At 41.6% G+C, this 19,247-nt stretch overlaps 1 protein-coding gene across 1 annotated transcript in view; it reads left to right on the top strand.

The window, feature by feature from the left end:
* The window catches only part of cdon (cell adhesion associated, oncogene regulated), a 110,056-nt gene that overhangs the window by 65,673 nt on the left and 25,136 nt on the right, over positions 1-19,247 (top strand). Inside the window, exons 8-11 of the mRNA XM_034168494.1 lie at positions 10,053-10,333; positions 13,049-13,223; positions 16,835-16,951; positions 17,582-17,785. Of these exons, the coding sequence (XP_034024385.1) occupies positions 10,053-10,333; positions 13,049-13,223; positions 16,835-16,951; positions 17,582-17,785 (777 nt within the window). The remainder of the gene's footprint in view (positions 1-10,052; positions 10,334-13,048; positions 13,224-16,834; positions 16,952-17,581; positions 17,786-19,247) is intronic.

Below are 19,247 nucleotides of genomic sequence, written 5' to 3'. Positions count from 1 at the left end.
TAAGATCCTATTGTCTTACTTAGAATTTGTACATGTTCAATAAAGCTCCCCTGTCTATCAGTCAATCAGTCATAAACAATATTTACATTTAGTAGCTTTTTACAAGAGTGGAAGTTAGAGTGCATGCTAACCTCCGCAAAATGTCTTCTAAATTATTTCAGAGGTGTTATCAGCAGTGTTGCCAAAGTAACTTTGAAAGGTTACTTCATTAGTTACTTTATACAGTTATATTTTACAGTTACTTCATTAACAGCTGCGGACAACTTGTCAGCAGCTGCTGAATGTAATTAATAAAGTAACTCATAACTTGGTTATTTTAGAGATTTATTACTCATAAAAGTTACTTAGTTACTTTGCTGGTTCGTTACGTTGCTGATTACTCAATCTTAAGAGTAACCAAGTTAGATTACTAGTTACCTTATTAGTTACATTACTTATTAGTTTCAAGTTTTCGGCAGCTTCTAAAAGTAATTGCGTAAAGTAACTGTATAAAGCAACTAAAAAAAGTAACTTTTCAAAGTTACGTTGGCCACACTGGTTATCAGGTTACAAAAACAGCATTTCCAATTTTAGAAGTGTTTATCTCTCTCTAGCTTTTACATAATATACAATAAAGGTGTTATATTTAGCCAAAAATGAAGCAAAGTTAGCAGCTAGTGACACCAGTAAGTGACATCACCATGCTGACGTCTGCGAGATCATACCATAAAACAGGAACAGAATATAACTTTTTAACCTCTTAAAATACATTAAGGTTAGCCATCTTTGATCTTGTCCAAGGTTGTGTCCCAAGTATGTTCCCTATGAATTTCAAGACTCTTAGTAATATGACTGCACTTATGCTGAGCACAGACAGACTGACAGACGGATGGACGGATGCAATGTCTTTGCAATACCCGATGGCCATATTTGATGACCTTGGGTAAAAATGTAACAAAACAACAACAAAAACTGTTGTCATTGTAGGAGTACTGTCTGGTATAAGGTCATGGGTAATAATAGGGGATATGAGATTCCTCCATCGGTTATCTGAGCTTACGTTCTGGGACATAGTGAGAAGCTTGAATATCTGTGAGGGTCTAGGAGTCAAGCTGATGCTTCTTCACATTGAAGAGAGAGGGCAGAGGTAGTTCAGGCATCTGGTTGTCTTCCTTGGGAAGTCTTGCATGTCCAACTGGGAGAAGGCCCTGGAAAAAACCCAGGATACACTGGAGGGATTGTATTTCCCAGCTGGCTTGCGAGTGGCTCAGGATCCCCCAGGAAGAGTTAGAGGACTTGGCAGAGGATAGGGAAGTGTGGGATGAGTTGCTTGGTCTACTACCACCACAGCCTGGACCCACATAAGCGTCAGAAAATGAATGAATGAATGTATTTAGCAACTTCTTATTATTTTAAAAAGTCTTCGACACAGAAACCATATTTGCCTTGCTGACATTATGGTATTCTAGTCCTTATGAATTTTGTTTTTAATTGAAGCTCATACTATTTGTAATGATAAATTGTGAAATGACCTGCGAAGGATTTTTGGCGCATGTCCCACAGGTGTTATGAAAATGAGTCCTTGAGTTTTTGAGTAACCCAGAAGGGTGTAGTGTGAAGTGAAGTCAACCTACTCAGCCTTTATTTATGTGAGCTATTTCGACAAACTCTAAACTACGTTAATGTATTTATTAACAAAGGACCCTATTCAGAGCTGTTCAGCTTTATGTCTGTATCACTTGTAAAAAAATATCATCAGAAAAAAACAAAAAAACCCTCAAAACAGATCACTCTAATCTTTAAATACTGTCACCCTCCAAAAAGAACTCTGTACAGTTCAAACTCTAAGAATTACACCATCGTACCGCACAATGGCTAAAATAGATCCTTGTAATTTTATATTTTATTAATTTATAAACAAGAGAAAAGGGACTTAAATTTTGGTGTGCATTACTGGTTCTTTGAGGTCAAGTGGTTCCAAGCAGTCCAGCACGAACTTTGAATAGCAATCCAAACGATGAAAATTATCAGCTTTGGTAATATCAACATCCGTCACAGTCTTAAAATGAAGATGTAGTCCATACCTGATGCTGTGCATTGACTTTTTCATGTACAGACTGCCATCTGCTTTCTTAAGTCCAGCACATAACACACACACACACACACACACACTCATCTTCAACCACTTCGTCCAGTCCAGTTGCGGGGGGCTGGAGCCTATTCCAGCAGTCATAGAGTGCGAGGCAGGGTATACACCCAGGACAGGACGCCAGTCTGTCGCAGGGCTCCAGCTAATAATCGCGAGAGAAATTTGTTGAGATCTTCATCTGACAGCACTTATACTTCAGCTAAGCTTGTTCAAATTGTTGCTTGTCACCAAAACAAATCCCGCCATGTTTGTTTTTAAGCTAAGCGCCATCACCGCTAGTGTGAGTGTGTGGTGGCCGTGGCGTGCAATGGTACAAAATGTATGGAATGAAATTTGTACGGTAAATGGTATAAAAATTTCACAGTAAATGGAACAAAATGGCTTTTGGGATGAATGATCAATTTCATGTGACATTCAAACCACCAATCAAATGAAAAGGGTTGATTTAGGTGTTATATAAAACATTATACAAATAATGGATGATGAGGAGTCCAACATAGAGAAATATTCGATGAAGAAAGGTTATATTGGATGACATTGTCATGGCTTGGTAAAACAGTTGCATGTGAACAGCATATGATTGATTCTGATGTGATGAATGCTTCTAAAACATCAGTAGCGTGCTTGTCTACCTTCTTAGTGTTTTTGCCATCCTTGGAGTTCAATATTTCCACCAGTTCCTCCTCTGTGAACTCAGCAAACCTCGCTGGCAGACGATTTTCTGCTGTTGTTGACATGTTTGTTGACATTTTTTTCAACCAGCGTCTGTCAGCTAGTTCCTAACCTTCGTATGCTGCACTCTGATTAGCTAGCTGTTGGCAGTAAGCTCTAACGCTATTGGTCAGTGGGAACCGAGTCAATATAACTTTTGGTCCTAGCCTTTTTGGATCATTTTGGATCCAACATAACTTTCTGGCTCCAAGCATGTCAAAATACAGGTAAATGATGGACAGAAAGGCTAATCTGTGATTGGCTGTTGCAATCTGAGTTGAGAACATAACGGAATAAAGAATAGAATCAAGTTCATTTGCCATTTGCGCAAATGCATTTAAGTACAGGCACATTGGAATGCTTGTGCATTTCTCTGAGTTGTATACTCCTTGCAAGTAAAACAATAATTTGCCTTGTATGTGTGTGTGTGTGTGTGTGTGGGGGGGGGGGTGTTGGCACCCAGACACAAAAACAAAGAGAGAAGGGTGAAACTATAACTTCCGTAGAGGACATTATAGAGACCTGCCAACTGCTATACATTTTGTTTAAGCGGTACACAGTTAACATTCCCGCTACGCTGTTACACACGAGCCCAAAAAGTATGCAAAAGCTTTCAAATGGTTAAACAAACAGGAGTAAACAGAGCTGCTGCAGATGGCTCTGCTGCTTTCAGTTAGGCAAACGCTTTGCCCGCTCCTGAAGGATTCCTGTCAAATAAATTAAAGGCTAATTCAGTGAGGGTACGAAGGCTTATCCTCATCGATCACGGCCTCCTGCTGCCTCACCCACAGACAACTGTTAAGATAGCCACAAAACAAGAGCCTCTTTCACGTTTGGGCTGAAAGCCATGTGTCCTCTGTAAATATTCTGTCCTGACGTGTGAATAAAAAGCAGAGCGACTGACACGAGTGTTGATTCAACTTTCTGCCCACTGTCGACTTTGGAACATTCTATATGGAATAACTATGAAAAGCGATCAATGGATATGATCACGATTTCAGACTCAATATGTTAATATATGTGAATGGACTGAGTCAACAAAAAATCAAGTGTGAAAGTCAAATATCTACTGTTGTCTTCTGTTATGTAAATAAAAAATACCCCCGACACAGATTACAGAGGGTTTCAATAATTTTTAATGACTGCACGTTGCCATAGCGGTAAAGATTCCGGTGCTTTTTACCTTTTGTAAAATGATCCATAGAATCCTATGTGAATAGAGATGACAGTAAATATCCTCTGGAGAAGAAGTTTAGTATCTCAAGTATGGAAGCACTGAAAGATGCATTGTGATGACACATTAGCCTGCCAGCAACAGGGATTTTACAGTGACACAAGTTTGATATATGTAGAATTTCCATATCGATGTGTTCAAACATCACACTTGAGAAATCATGTGTAACCTCCATGTCATCACCTCACGTCTGTGCATTCCCTCTTCTGCTCTGCTTGTGGCACAGACAGTACATGTTCAGTGGGATGGGACACAGTTGTTTTGTGCTTGTATGAGGTGTTTGAATCACCTACTTTAGCACCCGGAGCACGTTCTGCTGCATGGAGTGCACTCCTCTGTACACAGCCCCCAATAAACATGAAGCTGACAGGCAGGTAGGCGATAGAAAGAGGCAAGACGATAGAAAGTTACCATAGAAAGGAGTCCATTCTATTTAGTCCAGTACTTTTTTCTTTTATTTTCTTTTTCTTTTCTTTTTTTTTTTTTTTTTTTTTTCTTTTTTTTTTTTGAGGAGTGACAACAGCCACTCCCATCTCCGTCATTTATGCTGAGCTTTATAGCTTATGAATTGGCCATAAATGTTACAGATGTCCTGTGGTAAAACTACGTTACTCCACCTCTCCATACGAAACTAATCCCATCGGAATAGGGCTGCAGAAATTCTCAAAGGTTTTCAGAGCATTTCACACTGTAACTGAGTAACTTCATAGGAAAGGACACTGAATTTAGAGTAAGTACCTTGTTTTAAGAGGACTTGACGCACTTGCGGCATGAACTATAAATCTTTCTCTTTCTCTTGTTGTGTTTAATGATTAATCAACACAAGCATTAATTGATTTTCCAGCTTCATTAATGTTTTTTTTTTCCCCACAGGGAGAGAGGCGCGGGGTGGGGGGAAGCGCTGTGTGCACTCTGCGAACTGCCATTTGTCATATATTTACTGAAAAGCAACTTTAACAACAATTTTTAAAACAAAAATGTTATAATGATGCAGAATGCACCATTTCAGCATAATGACACCAGATCGTCCTCACTCCCTGACATTTGTAATGCAAAGGTAATGTTGTTGTAATGTTGGGAGGGCTGCCAATAATGCATTGTCCTCAGTTTAAAAATATCATATGCACTTATTTAATGTCTGTAAACATGCAGCTTTGTGTGGATCTGGCTAACAGCACAGATCAGGTGCCTATAGATGTCGAACTTGCTCAAACTTTCACTTTTCTCACTGGTGGCAATATTGCCTCTGGGATCACAGCCTTTGAGAACAAGTGGTGTCTCAGAATACGTTACAGAGTCATGAGGTAGCTGGACAGAGGTGTTTGACAGTGGTGATATCTTTGTGAGAGAAAGGATGTCACAGTCAGTTACCTAAGGCGATAGCTGGATGTCTTTGGTATCAGGTCTCTCTGGAGAATAACTGGATACCACTTTGAAAACGGTTTACTGGAGATTCAGATGAGACGTACTAATTGTATTGTAAGGGAATATCAGTGATGACACCACAGCGATATGATACACTTCCATGAGCAAATGGAAAACGTCAAGGGGACGTCCACATATCACCTGGATCAGGAAGTGGCAAAAGATAAGTTGTCTACTTGGGCGGTTGCCAACTACATCCCAGGATGGTACTGTAGTATGGTGGATGAAGCACCAACGCATGATCCCAGACCTGACCAGTTGTGGATGATGTGTCAGTTTAGAAGGTAAATGGTTGCTGTAAGCTAGGTTAAAGGGTCTGCTACACTTTTGTGGAGTAATGTGCTCCAGTGTAGTCCTTTAATTTGATTCTAGGGCTGCAGCGATCGATTATTTTAGTAATCAAGTATTCTATCTATTATTCTGGCAATTAATTGAGTAAATGGATAAAAAGTACTTTTGTGTTTTTAACATCAATAGTCCAGGGCTCTCCCTAAGCAATGGCAAAATGTCGCTGCGTCATCACGGAGATTGTCAAATTTAGTGTATCCCTTTCTGTTTTTTCTGGGTAATCATTTATTTTTTCACATCTTTACAAGTTTTGGATCTTTCCTGGTGTCAGCAGCTCAGCCAAAGTCAGGCCAAAGTCTTGATATTTTGCTGAAATGGCCATGGAATGTGGCTTTCTGTTTTTTGTTTTCCCTAACTTGTAAAATTTAACCTTTTTTTTAAGGTTGGTGAACTGGGTCCCTGCGTGATTTTTTTTTTTTTTTTATTCCTCTTTCGCTGCGGTTCAGCCAATGCATTTCAGCTGGAGGTTGAACATGCAAGCCTCACAGTCAGTATTTTTTATTATTATTATTATTATTATTTTATTTGAGTTACCATGTTTGTGAAGCGTTGTGTGTTGCCCAAAAAAGCAAAAATTAAAAACGAAACACTCAGTGCGAGTCTGAGCAAAACACAGAAGGAAGAGTGGACTTCTTTCAGAGACTGTCAGTGTGGCCGAGGACGGAGCTGTGTGAGGGCAGTGCTGAGCCGCTCACACCGGGCAGAGAGAGGCAGCCACCGGCCTTGGCGTGAATAGCCACTCCCCACGTAGAGCGGAGAGCAGGCAGCAGACAAAACTGTGTTTTATTTGTTTGCTTTTTTAAAACAGACAAACAGACTGCTTTGCTTTAAATGCTCAGTAATGCCTTACCAAAAAGTAGTGCATGCAATTATGTTTCAAGTATACTTCCAGTTTACTTTTTTTTTATACTTTTTTTTTATACTTCTCAGTACTATTTTTTGGTAAGGGAAGTTATTTCAGATGATTAACGTTTTTCTCCTAAAAGGCTTCATTTTACTCTGTGTGTTGCGTTGGAAAGCTGTCACTATTGTGGTAATTTGATTAGCGCTTACACGGCTCATGCGTGCTCTAGTCGTCTTCTTTTGTTTTTCTGGGGACGTTACAGCGCCACACACAGGCCTGGCATATGTACTACAACGTTAAACAAAGCTTCAATGCACAGAATTTGCCTCGAACATTTTTGTAATCGAATTACTCGAGTTACTCGACTAATCGTTTCAGCCCTATTTGATTCCCAAATACACTCAGTTTGATCTGCTACCAAGGGGCAAAGCCAGAGCCCTCAACAGGAAGTGTCTGTTTTGATATTTCTACACAGTAAATTTTGCAGAGTAAAATATATTCTGCCAGGATAACATTTGGTCCCAGTCCAAATAGAGTTAAATATATGCTATCGCAGTGCTAAATCAACTCTATCATGCTGTGAATGACTCTTATTGGAGTTGAAAAATGTGATTTGACAAGACGTAGAGCTGATTTCACTCTATTATAGAGTGTATTTAACTCATTTTGGACTGGGACCAAATGTTATCCTGGCAGAGTATATTTTACTCTGCAAAATTTACTGTGTACTGGTACGCCCTCATGATTACTACCCCACTTTGCTCCCAGGTGTGCTTCTCTAATGGCCTGACCTTTTGGTAGTATATCTCTGTCCAGGTGAAGCTGCACTTACACAAGATGTATCGCTCCCCTCAATCAGGCACTGAGGACACAGAGGTCTTAATGGCCTCCTGTTATCTCGCTGTGGTGGAGCAAAAGCTCCGGCTTTTGTTAAGACAGAAGCTGCAGAAAGGAGAGTAATGGAGGGCAAAAGAAGGGTACTGTGGAGAACTGGACATTGCACCAGAATCTTATTCTCCTTGGTATTTTAATGGTTGCCGTGTGGAATGTGTGGCAGCTGGCAATAGTCTCAGAATCAGGTCTAGTGTTACCACCCCTGGGCCTGTTTGTTTTATAAAGTGAACCAGTGCTGCACACACCAAAGACAGCACTGCAGTGACAAGCCTTGCTGCTTTAATTTACTTCTTACTTGTTTAGATTTCAATCCTCATGCAGCTCCTGCCCACATGGACCATGCCCACTGTCCCCCAAATGTCTGAATAATTTCACCTACACTTTGCCAAACCGGTGTCAGCCGTAATAAGGCTTGCAGCCTGTATAATTTGCCCAGGTGGACTGCTCTGGCACTGACTCTGGTGTAGTTGCAATGAAAAAAAAAAAAAAATAAACAAAGTCTGATTATGTGCTGCTGTGGAGATCCAGGTTGTTCTTGTTATTTTATGTCCATTAAAAAACATTTTCCAAATTTGAAATGTTCCAGGACTCGTTCTTCGTGGGCTTGTAGTGCCACCTTAACAAGTCATTGAATGAAAAACACTGATTCACTCATTCTTAGTCAAATCCATCATTATTGACAGTATGAAAATAAATTCATTAGTAAATATTAGTGCCTGTTTTGTGTTCATTCAGCATTGTGGACATTTTTCAGTACACATAGGGCCCTATTGTATACCCAACACAAACCACAGCAAACGTGTCATTGCTAATTTCAACCAAACTCAGGTGTAATCTTTATGCACAGTGCCCACATCCTCTAACAATACCACTTGTGGTCCTATAGGTGTGCTGGTCTAAAAATGAGGTACAATAGTATTTCAAAAAGTTCTCTGCCTCAGCCAGAAAAGGTCACAGAAGAAAGATTGTTCTTGCATCACTTTTCAACAAAGTCTTGCTTAACTTCAATCCCATTTGACCACCAATATTCAAGACTTGCTGTCCTGTTGCAGAAGAAGGTCACATTTTAAAATCAGTTCTGGGACAGTATGGTCAGGCTGGCTTGCCACCAGAAAGCATTTGCACCTTAGATCACCACAAACCTGGTCTGAAATCCATTAATTTTCTCTTGCTGATCAGACAGCGTCAGATGCAAAGACATAAGCAGCTTCACAACACACACAATACAACCTGCCTGTACATATCACTAGTCGCCTGCAATAGCGTAATAGGACCACTTTCTCAGATGGACTTCCTGTGCCGCTGACGACATAAACAAAGCTCTTCTCTGCTGAGCTAAAGGTCGTAATTATTCTGATTGAAATTAGGTGTTGTTGTACGCCGTGCCGCCAACACGTGGATCAACAACTTTGTAAGGTGTATCAGATGAATGTCAGCTGAATGCTCTCCCCAGTTTGTCTGTGATCAAAGTTGTACACACGCAGAGCTTTTTGCCTTTTCTGCATTCTGCTGCAAGCAGGTGCTTTTAATATTTACATACCCACAAACAGAGACGGTGGCGGAAGACATCAAAAGCACTTTTCACTCATGGTAATGCCAACAGGGCACTTAACTAAACTGACTAAACCAATTGAACTACAAAAACACAATAAATCAGTAACACTAAAAACACTGTTAAACTAACATGAACCACAATAACAGCATTTAAAGCCCAAAAACCTCAAACTCTCAAACTCCCATGGTGCATTGCAGCACAATGTTCATGTTCATTGTTGTTAGCTATTATCGCTAATTTCTCTAAAAAAATTAGTGCTATTAACTTTCAGTTTTTGCAGCTTTCATCCTTGACACAAAATACATAAGCATGCCAAATGGCAAATGTCTGCTTTCCCTGGTTTTGAAGGCATACACACGCATGCACACACCAGACACTCACTCAGATGCCACTTGGCTGTTACCCAGTATCTCCAAAGCCATAAATTTTTAGTCGACGCCAACATGTACTTGGCTGTCAAGGGGACCATCAGTGTGCAAAATATGAAAGAATTTGAACAAACTGTTTTCATGTTATTGATGAAAGTCTGTGCATTTCTGCATATGGTTTCCTTTAAATCTCCATTTTCCTGCTTCCTTGATATCACAGTCTGTGTACCTGATACATTCCTATTTAAAGGGAAGGACAGGTACCACTCTGATTGGTTATCATGTTCGCAATCTAAAGTACCCATGTGTAATGAACATGGTAAACCCAGCTCTTGTGTACAGTGTCTGGCTGTGTGCTGGTATTTCCCACTTCTTCAGTACCATAGTATGTTTGGACATATCCCAACTGGATTTGTGTCTTCTGCCCGTCCTTTTTGCATCTGCAGTCAAAATCGAATCCGGCTTCAAGTTTATATCCCTTCAGCCGCCACCGCCATCATACAGTTTATTAATTTGATTTCAACACACATTTCTCTCACTTTCAGACTCACAGAAGAGTACAACCAGCAGCAAGATGGTCGAGCCATCACCGTCGCTTCATCCCATGCAGAGTGATGAGGGCCATGAACATTTCCCGACGGAAGACGAAGGTCCGTTGGACACTCTCAACTTCCCAGCTGATAGAAGTGGTGACCGTGCCACCCCAGAGGCGCCAATCATCATCAGTCCCCCTCAGACTCACAAACCTGATGTGTATGACCTGGAGTGGAGGGCGGGGCGAGATGGAGGCAATCCAGTTAATGCCTATTTTGTCAAATATCGAAAGGTGAGTTGAAGTGACCACTCAGATTTGATCCTTCAGCCAATTTTCACCCTAACCACTGTTTAAAGATGTGTTTTTCCTGAAGTGTATTATGAACCCAACTTTACATCTGATGCAGTCTGTTTGTTAGAATAAGGTGGGGTCTGGACCAGCTGAAAGGTTGCTCATTTCCTCTTTAAATCCTGTGTTGGCTTCAGTAATAAGCTCACTCTGTCTATAAAACTGCGCCAACTTTATTGAAGACTGCGTTGGCAGAACAAATCACGATGTTTGGAAACTGTGACAGAACTCTCACAGGCATTGTTGCTGCAGCTGTTCCATGTCGTTATTTTGGGTCATAAAGACATGGGAGATTGTAAAATTATAGGGTGACAGAGGAATTTTGTTTTTTTAGTTGTACTCATTTCAAGGAGATCATGTTGTTGTCTTTTTGTAGGATTATTCAAAAATGAAGCATTACTCACAAAAGTTTTGAAAAGTCGAGACTGTCTCAGAATATATATATCAGTAACTACATGATGATGCAGTAATAATTCATGTTACAGCTTTACGACAGATAGACTAACTGGGATGGGATCATCCATATTCATGAGATGAGACTGCATTAGAACTCTCCCGACATGTGACCATGTGGTCAGATGAGACAAAAATTGACTTTGTGGGCAACTGTAAATTTCAGTCTAGCTTGAAGGTGTTGATTTTGGAGCGAGTGCTTCTTTCTTGATTGGCATCCTCTCAGTCCATGGTGATGCTGGTGTTTCAGCACTTTTCACTTCATGAGCGATGTGAGCCTTTGTGGTTTCTGGGTTGTTCCTGATCTTCCTAACCAATTTCCTCTCATCTGAGGGTGACAGTTTGGGTCTTCTTCCAGATCTTGGCAAAGTGGGTGACACATCTGACTAACTTGTACTTACGTGCCCTCAAATTAATAAACTTGGAATCTGCGGCTATTTACAATGACTCCAAGAAAACTTCTCAACTTTTTTGAATCAGCAGTTCTCCTTCTGAGTTCTTTGGACTTTCCAGTTGTTGTAAGTATTGGTCAGTCCAGCGAGTGCTGTCAAGCATATCCTTTTTATGTTGGCAAAAAGAACTACCAATTACCAGCGGATTGAGACCAGAGGATCCTTGGTTCAAATCCCAGCCTGACTGGAAAATCACTAAGGGCCCTTTGGGCAAGGTCCTTAATCCCCTAGTTGCTCCCGGTGTAGTGAGTCCCTTGTATGGCAGCACCCTCACTTCAGGGTGAACGTGAGGCATTATTGTAAAGCGCTTTGAGCATCTGATACAGATGGAAAAGTGTGCTATAAATGCAGTCCATTTACCATTTGTAGTCATCATGAAAATTCAGTAAGGTATATCTTATATATCATATTCCAATTCTAAGGTGGAACTATGCTAGTATACTAAGGTATATCTAAATATCTAAAAGGAAGAGTAAGATAGAAGAGTAGAAAAGAGTAGAGTAGAGCCACTCAGGTGCCTGGTCTTGAGAACCAGGGATGGTAGGTTGAAAAGCTTTTTTATCCCATGGGAACTCTCCCTACCCACCCAAGTGGCTCAAGAAAAAAGTATATATAATAATAAATAATAAGACATAAGAAAGATAAGACATCATATATAACTTATATTTAAATATTAAGGATAATAAACAACATATACAATAAATATGGTACTATATAATATATAGGAGTAGGTATTAAAACCTAAATATTAATACAGGAGAAGATTGTAGTACAAGTAATTTAGTATGTAGACTAGTAGTAAATCAGACTGAACTTTAAAAGACACCGTAGAACCTTCAGCACCTATTAAAAGGTTTAAGTGAATGTGTATCTGTATTTGAGGCTGTATGTATAATTGTGACCCTGTGTGGATTACAGAAGATTCTAAATATATTCAAACTTGTGCATCCAATTCTTGTTTGGTAAAGTCATTAATGATGCATGCTTTACAATCATTCCAACCTGGCAAAAGAACCGTTCAAAGACATCATTAAAAGCCCAAAATTACTATGATATTCATGCCCATGATGAGTGTATGTAAACGTCTCCCCACAACTGTACTTTTTAGTTTCTGTCACTTCAGCGCACTGTTGTCCACAGAGCCCATCGTCCTCCTCCACTGCATGGAGTGGACTACCCTAACGGAAATCATCGTAATGTGTACTCTGTTATTCTGTGGTTCTATTGCAACACATGTCCATTTATAACATACCAGAATCAGACGGATCATCATGTCATGTATGAATGGCATTAGTTAGAGCTAGTCAATTAATCGATTAATTGATCAGTGTGTCAACAAAAGAAATCCTGCAAAATTTTAACCAGTTGTTTTTACTTCTGATGATGTAATGCATTTCACTTTTTTGTTGCTATAAAGTGAAATTCGTGGACTGTCACACAAAACAAACATTTCATGATGTTGTCTGTGTTTGAACGTTTTTCCATGCTTTACAAACTAAATGAGTATTTGAATGATTATAAATAGTAGCTTAAGTATAGAAATAGTATAGTAGTAATATAGCAATGGAACTAGTAGCTTAAGTAATAATTACATTAATGTCTATTTAGCCTTTTTTGTTGTTGTTGTTTTCATCAAAGGGACAGAGCCAGAACATTTTTAAATACATTTGGCCTTTTGCTAGCTGTACACGCTTTGAGTGCTCTTTTACTTTGTGATATGATTATATTGTTTTTTTATGTGTGTATCTTCTAGGTGGATGAAATGGGAACAGTAGTGGGGAGCTGGCAGACGGTGCGTGTACCTGGCAGTGAGAAGACTCTGCGGCTGTCCGAGCTGGAGCCCTCCAGTCTGTACGAGGTGCTAATGGTGGCTCGAAGTTCAGCGGGAGAAGGCCAGCCAGCCATGCTCACCTTCCGCACCGGAAAGGGTCAGTACAGTCCTTACATCGTGATGTACAACACATGCACAACAAGGCTGGTAAAACCTACCTTCCTGCCTGAACTCGTCGATGTTGACACTATTTATGCACGCTGCCTCCACCACAGCTTGTTACTGCTTATCACTCAGCACTTTGTTTTATTACTGCTGATAATTTTAGAACACAGCACTGCAGTCTTCCATCAGGCAGTTGGTTGGCAACTTTGGTTGCTAGGAGAAGGCAGCATTTGCTCATGTGTTGTTATCAAGCTAAGAAGAAGAAACACCGAATGTTGATGGCACAATGCATTCTGGGTTGATTTATCCTTTATGTGATAGGGAGCATTGCCCGATATCCATTGCCTGATATCAGGGTTCATTAGTTTTTCAAGTCTCTTAAGTCCCAACTGAACAAGGAAAAAACTGCTTTTAACTATTGTGTGCTGAGAGCCTCAGTGTTCCCCACAGGACCTGCGGTATCGTTCCTTCTTGCACTGAGGGTGCCTCAGTCTGTCACTGAACGAGCTGTTCAGCTCCAATACAGTCCGGTGCAGAAGGTGAGAGTTGTTGTCCATGATGGATTTGAACTTGGCTAACACCCTCCTCTCAGCCACCTCCTCCAGAGAGTCCAGAGGACAGCCCAGGACAGAGCTGGACTTCCTGACCAGCTTATTCAGTCTCTTTCTCTCCCGCTCTGTGCTGCCCGGGGCCCAACAGAAGACAGCATAGAGGAGAGCAGAGGCTACAACAGAGTTGTAGAAGGTCTTAAGCAGAGGCCTGCTCACTCCAGGAGGTGGAGGCGACTCTGGCCTTTTCTGTACAGGGCGTCGGTGTTGAGTCCAGTTCAGTTTGCTGTTGAGGTGAACACCCAGGTATTTGAAACTGTCCATGGTCTCTATGTCCTCCCCCTGGATGTTCACCGGTGGGTGAGGTGGTGGTTTCCTCCTGAAGTCGATCACCATCTCCTTCGTCTTGCTGGTGTTGAGACACAAGTGGTTGCGCTCACACCAGTCAACGAAGTCTGTGATGACCAACCTAGTTTTGAAACATACTCCAGTCTGTGGTTCTGAAACAGTCCCTCAGCCTCTCAGTGGCCTCTTCAGTCCAGAGTTTCACTGACCTTTTATGTATTGGTTCTCTTCTCACCCTGGGTGTGTACTGGGGGAGCAGATAGACGAGGCTGTGATCAGAGCGTCCCAGCGAGTGGAGGGGGGTGGAGGTGTAAGCGTGCTCCACATTAGCGTAAAAAAGGTCCAGTATTCTATTGTCCCTGGTTTTACACGTGACGTGCTGGGTGAACGTGGGGAGAGTGGCAAAGAGGGAGGTGTGGTTAAAGTCCCTGGTGATGAGGAGGAGGACGCGGGGGTGTTGTGTCTGCAACCGTGTGACTGTACTGTGGATCCGCTCACAGTCAGCGGCGGCGTCTGCAGAAGGAGGAATATACGCGCAGAGTGGAATCACACTCCCGTGGGAGATAGTACGGCCTCATGCTCACCGCGAGTAGCTCCACGTCCGAGGAGCAGATCTGATCTTTCACGTGAACATGAGCTGCGTTGCACCATCTCTCACTCACATAAACGGCGATCCCCCTCCTCTTTTTTCCCCCGCTCTCCACCAGCATCCTGTCCGCGCGGATGAGTGTAAAGCCGTCCATGTTAATGACCGAGTCCGGTACATGTTCATCCAACCACGTCTCCGTGAAGCACATGAGACTGCAGCCCTTATACAGCCTCTGGAAACGGGTTAGCGCTGCTAGCGCCTCGGTCTTGTAGCGGAGAGAATCCGAATCTGGTGTTTAGTTTTTGCCAGTCACATCATGTTTTTGAGATATGAAAACATATTTCTAGTATCAAGCATTGAAGCATTATGGCTCTTGTTCACATTTAGTGAACCTGGTTTAAAAACTATGCTTTTGAAGCTGCTTTTGTGTATAATTAGTGGCATCAAACTCGTGAGTGAATGAACAACTTTTGCATAATCCATCAATACACAACATGCCGATTGCAACAAAATGTGATGCCTAAATCACTTCTCAAAGTCCATCCATCCATCCATCCATTTTCTTCCGCTTTATCCGGAGTCGGGTCGCGGGGGCAGCAGCTCAAGCAAAGCCGCCCAGACTTCCCGATCCACACACACCTCCCAAAGTCTTCTTCTTCTCAAAGTCCATACAATAAAATTTTTGTTGTTGTTGTTGACGACTAGTGTAATCCATGTCTGTGCAACTCCACCGTGAAGCTGCGACTGGACTGCCAACAGACAAAGATTATACTTCGCACAGTTTCTCCAGTCACAGCCACAAAAGCCTACAACTTCTTCAGAGTTGTCTGGATGCCTTGGTGGCTTCCCTCATGAGTCTCCTTCTTGCCTACACCAGACAGAGTTGCCAAGCAGTAACACACTGTTTGAAGGTTCTTTTGACTTCTTCTGTTTTCACTGAGGGTTGCCACAACAGAACTTGGCTCAGCTTTTCCACCGAATGCTCTTGCTGATGCAGCTCCACATTACATGGAGAATGGATGCAGGTGACATTGATTGACCTTATGATCTTGACGCAAGCACATCAGCCTCTTGGCCACCATGCTGCCTAGTACCACTGTTTGTATTTATTCGTAATTGATGTAACTGAAGTCCAAGACATATTCACTGACTTCGAAATGTTAATGTATTCATCACCTGAGTTGTTAAAAAAAGTGTTAAAGTGATGATTTGTATGGCCATAATAATCCTCATGTTTACCATGTCCAATTCCTTATCGTCTTTGAAAATGGAGAGCCTATATACAAATGACCATTAATTGGTGAATGCTATTTATGAGTTTTATTTTGATTAATGGTGTGTTTTTGTTAAATCCTTTGAATTCAAACAGAAAGTCTGCACTACAAGAACATATTGATTTTTCCACTTCAACTCCATTGTGCACTTTGGACAGAGGCAATATTACAGCTCCTAGATGGGGTCTCCACCCAAATACATATGGACCTGACTGGAGCTGGGTTTTTTTTTTTCTACATTTTCTCAAATTTGGCATTTTTACAGCATGATAGGTATCCTGAACTAGTCCAAGGGCCAGTCATAGTGAAAGTTATACCACATTATTTGTCTGATGATAAAGATTCCAATGGTGACAAAGGACAATTTTAGTTTGTACAGACGTCTAAAATTAAAGTTGCTCCAGTTTTGTGAAAAGTGATGCAAACTGTTATGTAAATATGATTTTTAAATGATGACCCCTCTGTAATCCTGACAGTATCTGCCACTCTGGAAAGGCCACCACACATTTTGTGTTGGCAGTGCTATACTGAGGTTGGATTTTAAGTGTTCTGTTCCCCTTAGTCAAAAGTCAGGTCAACATTGGCTTCGAGCTCATGGACTGAATAGTGTTTGTTATTTTATAGGTTTAACACAGGTTGAGCGTCACACACTAATTCAGGCTTTGCGGAGTTCAGCTGTCACCTGACAACCACAACCACTCCGGAAACCATGAGGAAACTTCAGATTACAGAGCCAACATCTCAGGCTGTTCTGTGTGTTTTGTGTAGAACTGATAGCCCCTAAGACCTGCAGGGCCCTGTACCTGGCTCACTTTCTGACTCACAGCTTTTCTTTCTCCTCTTCCAGAAAAGAGCACCTCCTCCAGCAAGAATCCGTCCAAGGCTCCTGTCATCTCCATGCCGCCAAAGGTTCCGCAGGACAAAACTCCCAACACACACTTTGGGGTGGTCTTGCATGACAGAGGTAGGTGTGGATGCCAGAGTTCACCTTGAGAAAATGTCTTTTCTGTTTGTGCTGGCGCTGATTCAGTGCAGGAGATGTTTCTGAGGGGCTTCATACAGGGAAATGTTATGACCTCAGTGCTTCAGGTTCAGATGTGGTCTGATGTATGTCGTGTCTCAGAATACAAGCATCAAAAATTATAGTTGACACTAGTGTAGTGATGCTTGGCTAAAAGATGCAGTAAGCTGTTTGCAAAAGCATGTTGGGTTAAATATGTTTGTGTGTGTGTGCATGTGTTACTCACATTACATGCAGGCCTGCTTTGCAGAAACTCACATTAGCCTTTTTACTAACCCCCTGTTCTCTTTCTCCCTCTCTCTCTCTCTCTGTCTTTCTCTCCCGCCCTCTCTAACTATGTGTGGCTAAGAGCCCAGGCAGTAAGTACACATTCCTCCACAGCATGCTGCTTCACTCTGATGTGTTTTCCTTTCTTATTTTCTCCTTCTGTGAACGTGTTCCATCCTTACATGAGATGGGATGCGACGATGCCGGTTGCCAGTTCCTGTTGCATTCTGTAGTTTTAACAGAATTCACATAAGCCTGCTTGGCTCATGATTTTCCTTTTGGTTTGTCCCCACGTTTGCACTCCAGTGCCCGAGGCTCCTGATCGTCCCACCATCTCCATGGCAACCGAAAGTTCGGTTTATGTCACCTGGATTCCGAGAGCCAATGGAGGCTCGCCAATTACAGCTTTCCGTGTTGAATACCGGCGTGGCCACAGTACAGATTGGGTTATTGCTGCAGATAACATCTCACCTCTCAAGCTCTCTGTGGAAGTTCGTAATCTGGAACCTGGTAAGATATCTGAAATCTGTACTTTAGTGAGGTGTTACTCAAACAAGTCGTTCTTAATCCTCTGCACTGGCTAAATAAACACAGACGTAAAATGATAATCTCACACTGTATGACTTGTGGGGTTAAAATTTTAACTTATCTTTATTTTTCTATCTGGATTGTGATTAATGAGACATAATCCAGTCTAATGTTAATTGTTGGACTGTGGGGCTGCTGTGTAAGAGTCATATTACCACTCATAAAGAAATCCAGCTCAACATTGCCATCAAAACATGATGAAGGTTGAAAACCTTGTTTTTAATTTTAGCTTGTTCAGTTTGTGCATTGCGGTGGCTTAGTGGTTAGCACTGTTGCCTCACAGCAAAGAAGGTCATGGGATTGACTCCCACCTGTGCCCTTTCTGTGTGGAGTTTGCATGCTCCGGCTTCCTCCCACATCCAAAGACATACAGATTACATGGATTGGAAACTTTAAATTGTCCGTAGGTGCCGGTGTGACTGTGTCTGTCTGTATGTGGCCCTCCTTCACAGCTGTCAGAGAGCAGAGAGATTGAATCTGAATGGATGGACAGATGACTGAATAATACCAAGCTAAAACGTTATGCCTCCAATGTAATTATTTCAATAACAAGCAAGATATTGAAGTGAAACGGGAAAGAATCCTTTACTTATTGACTGTCGCTACACCAAATGGTTTTTGCCTGTAATTTCAGGTTTGCACAGAATCACCTTTGACATAACACATGCACACACTAGTCGGTTAAAAAATGGTATTGTGACAGTAAAAAAAACACAGTCCTGTATTTGAAACAAAATTCTGTTATTGAAATCCTCCTTGTTGTGGACATCCATCAATGAATGAGGGTTCTCTATAGCGACACGATGTCAGTACAGTCAGGACGTGGGCAGGGAGTTTGAAGGCTAAACATCCAGTAAGGATGACGAGTCTGCATGATCAGGCCCATAGCAGACGCCAAATAACAGCCACAGATGTGCAGGTGCAATGACATAGTCGTCACAGAATTTTTGGAACGCTGCAAACTTTGACCGATATGTGGACACTTTACAAAAACTGTGCACACACTTGAAGTAAGTTTGTCCTGGAACAGATGCAGTTCTTCAGCATGACAATGCTCATTCGCACACAAGTCGACAAACAGGTTGAAATTCAGCGGCTCAAATGTTATCGCTGTCCACCGTACAGTCCAGATCTCACACCCTCAAATGTTTTCCGTTTTCACAAACTGAAAGAACATCCGTAAGGACACTGTTACATCATGATACAGCTGTGTACAGCTGTGTATGTATGTAGCAGCTGTGTGTCGCTGGTGCCGAGAGACGACACCCCATTTCTTCACTGATGGGATGCAAAAACTAAAAGTAATGCACCATCTGCATTCCAAGCTTTGAGCAGATACAGTAGATACCTGATTCATGGGAGTATCTTGCTTGTTATTTAAATC

This window comes from Thalassophryne amazonica, chromosome 4, assembly GCF_902500255.1.
Source record: "Thalassophryne amazonica chromosome 4, fThaAma1.1, whole genome shotgun sequence".
Lineage (NCBI taxonomy): Eukaryota > Metazoa > Chordata > Actinopteri > Batrachoidiformes > Batrachoididae > Thalassophryne > Thalassophryne amazonica.
This window is presented reverse-complemented; position numbering and strand designations above follow the sequence as displayed.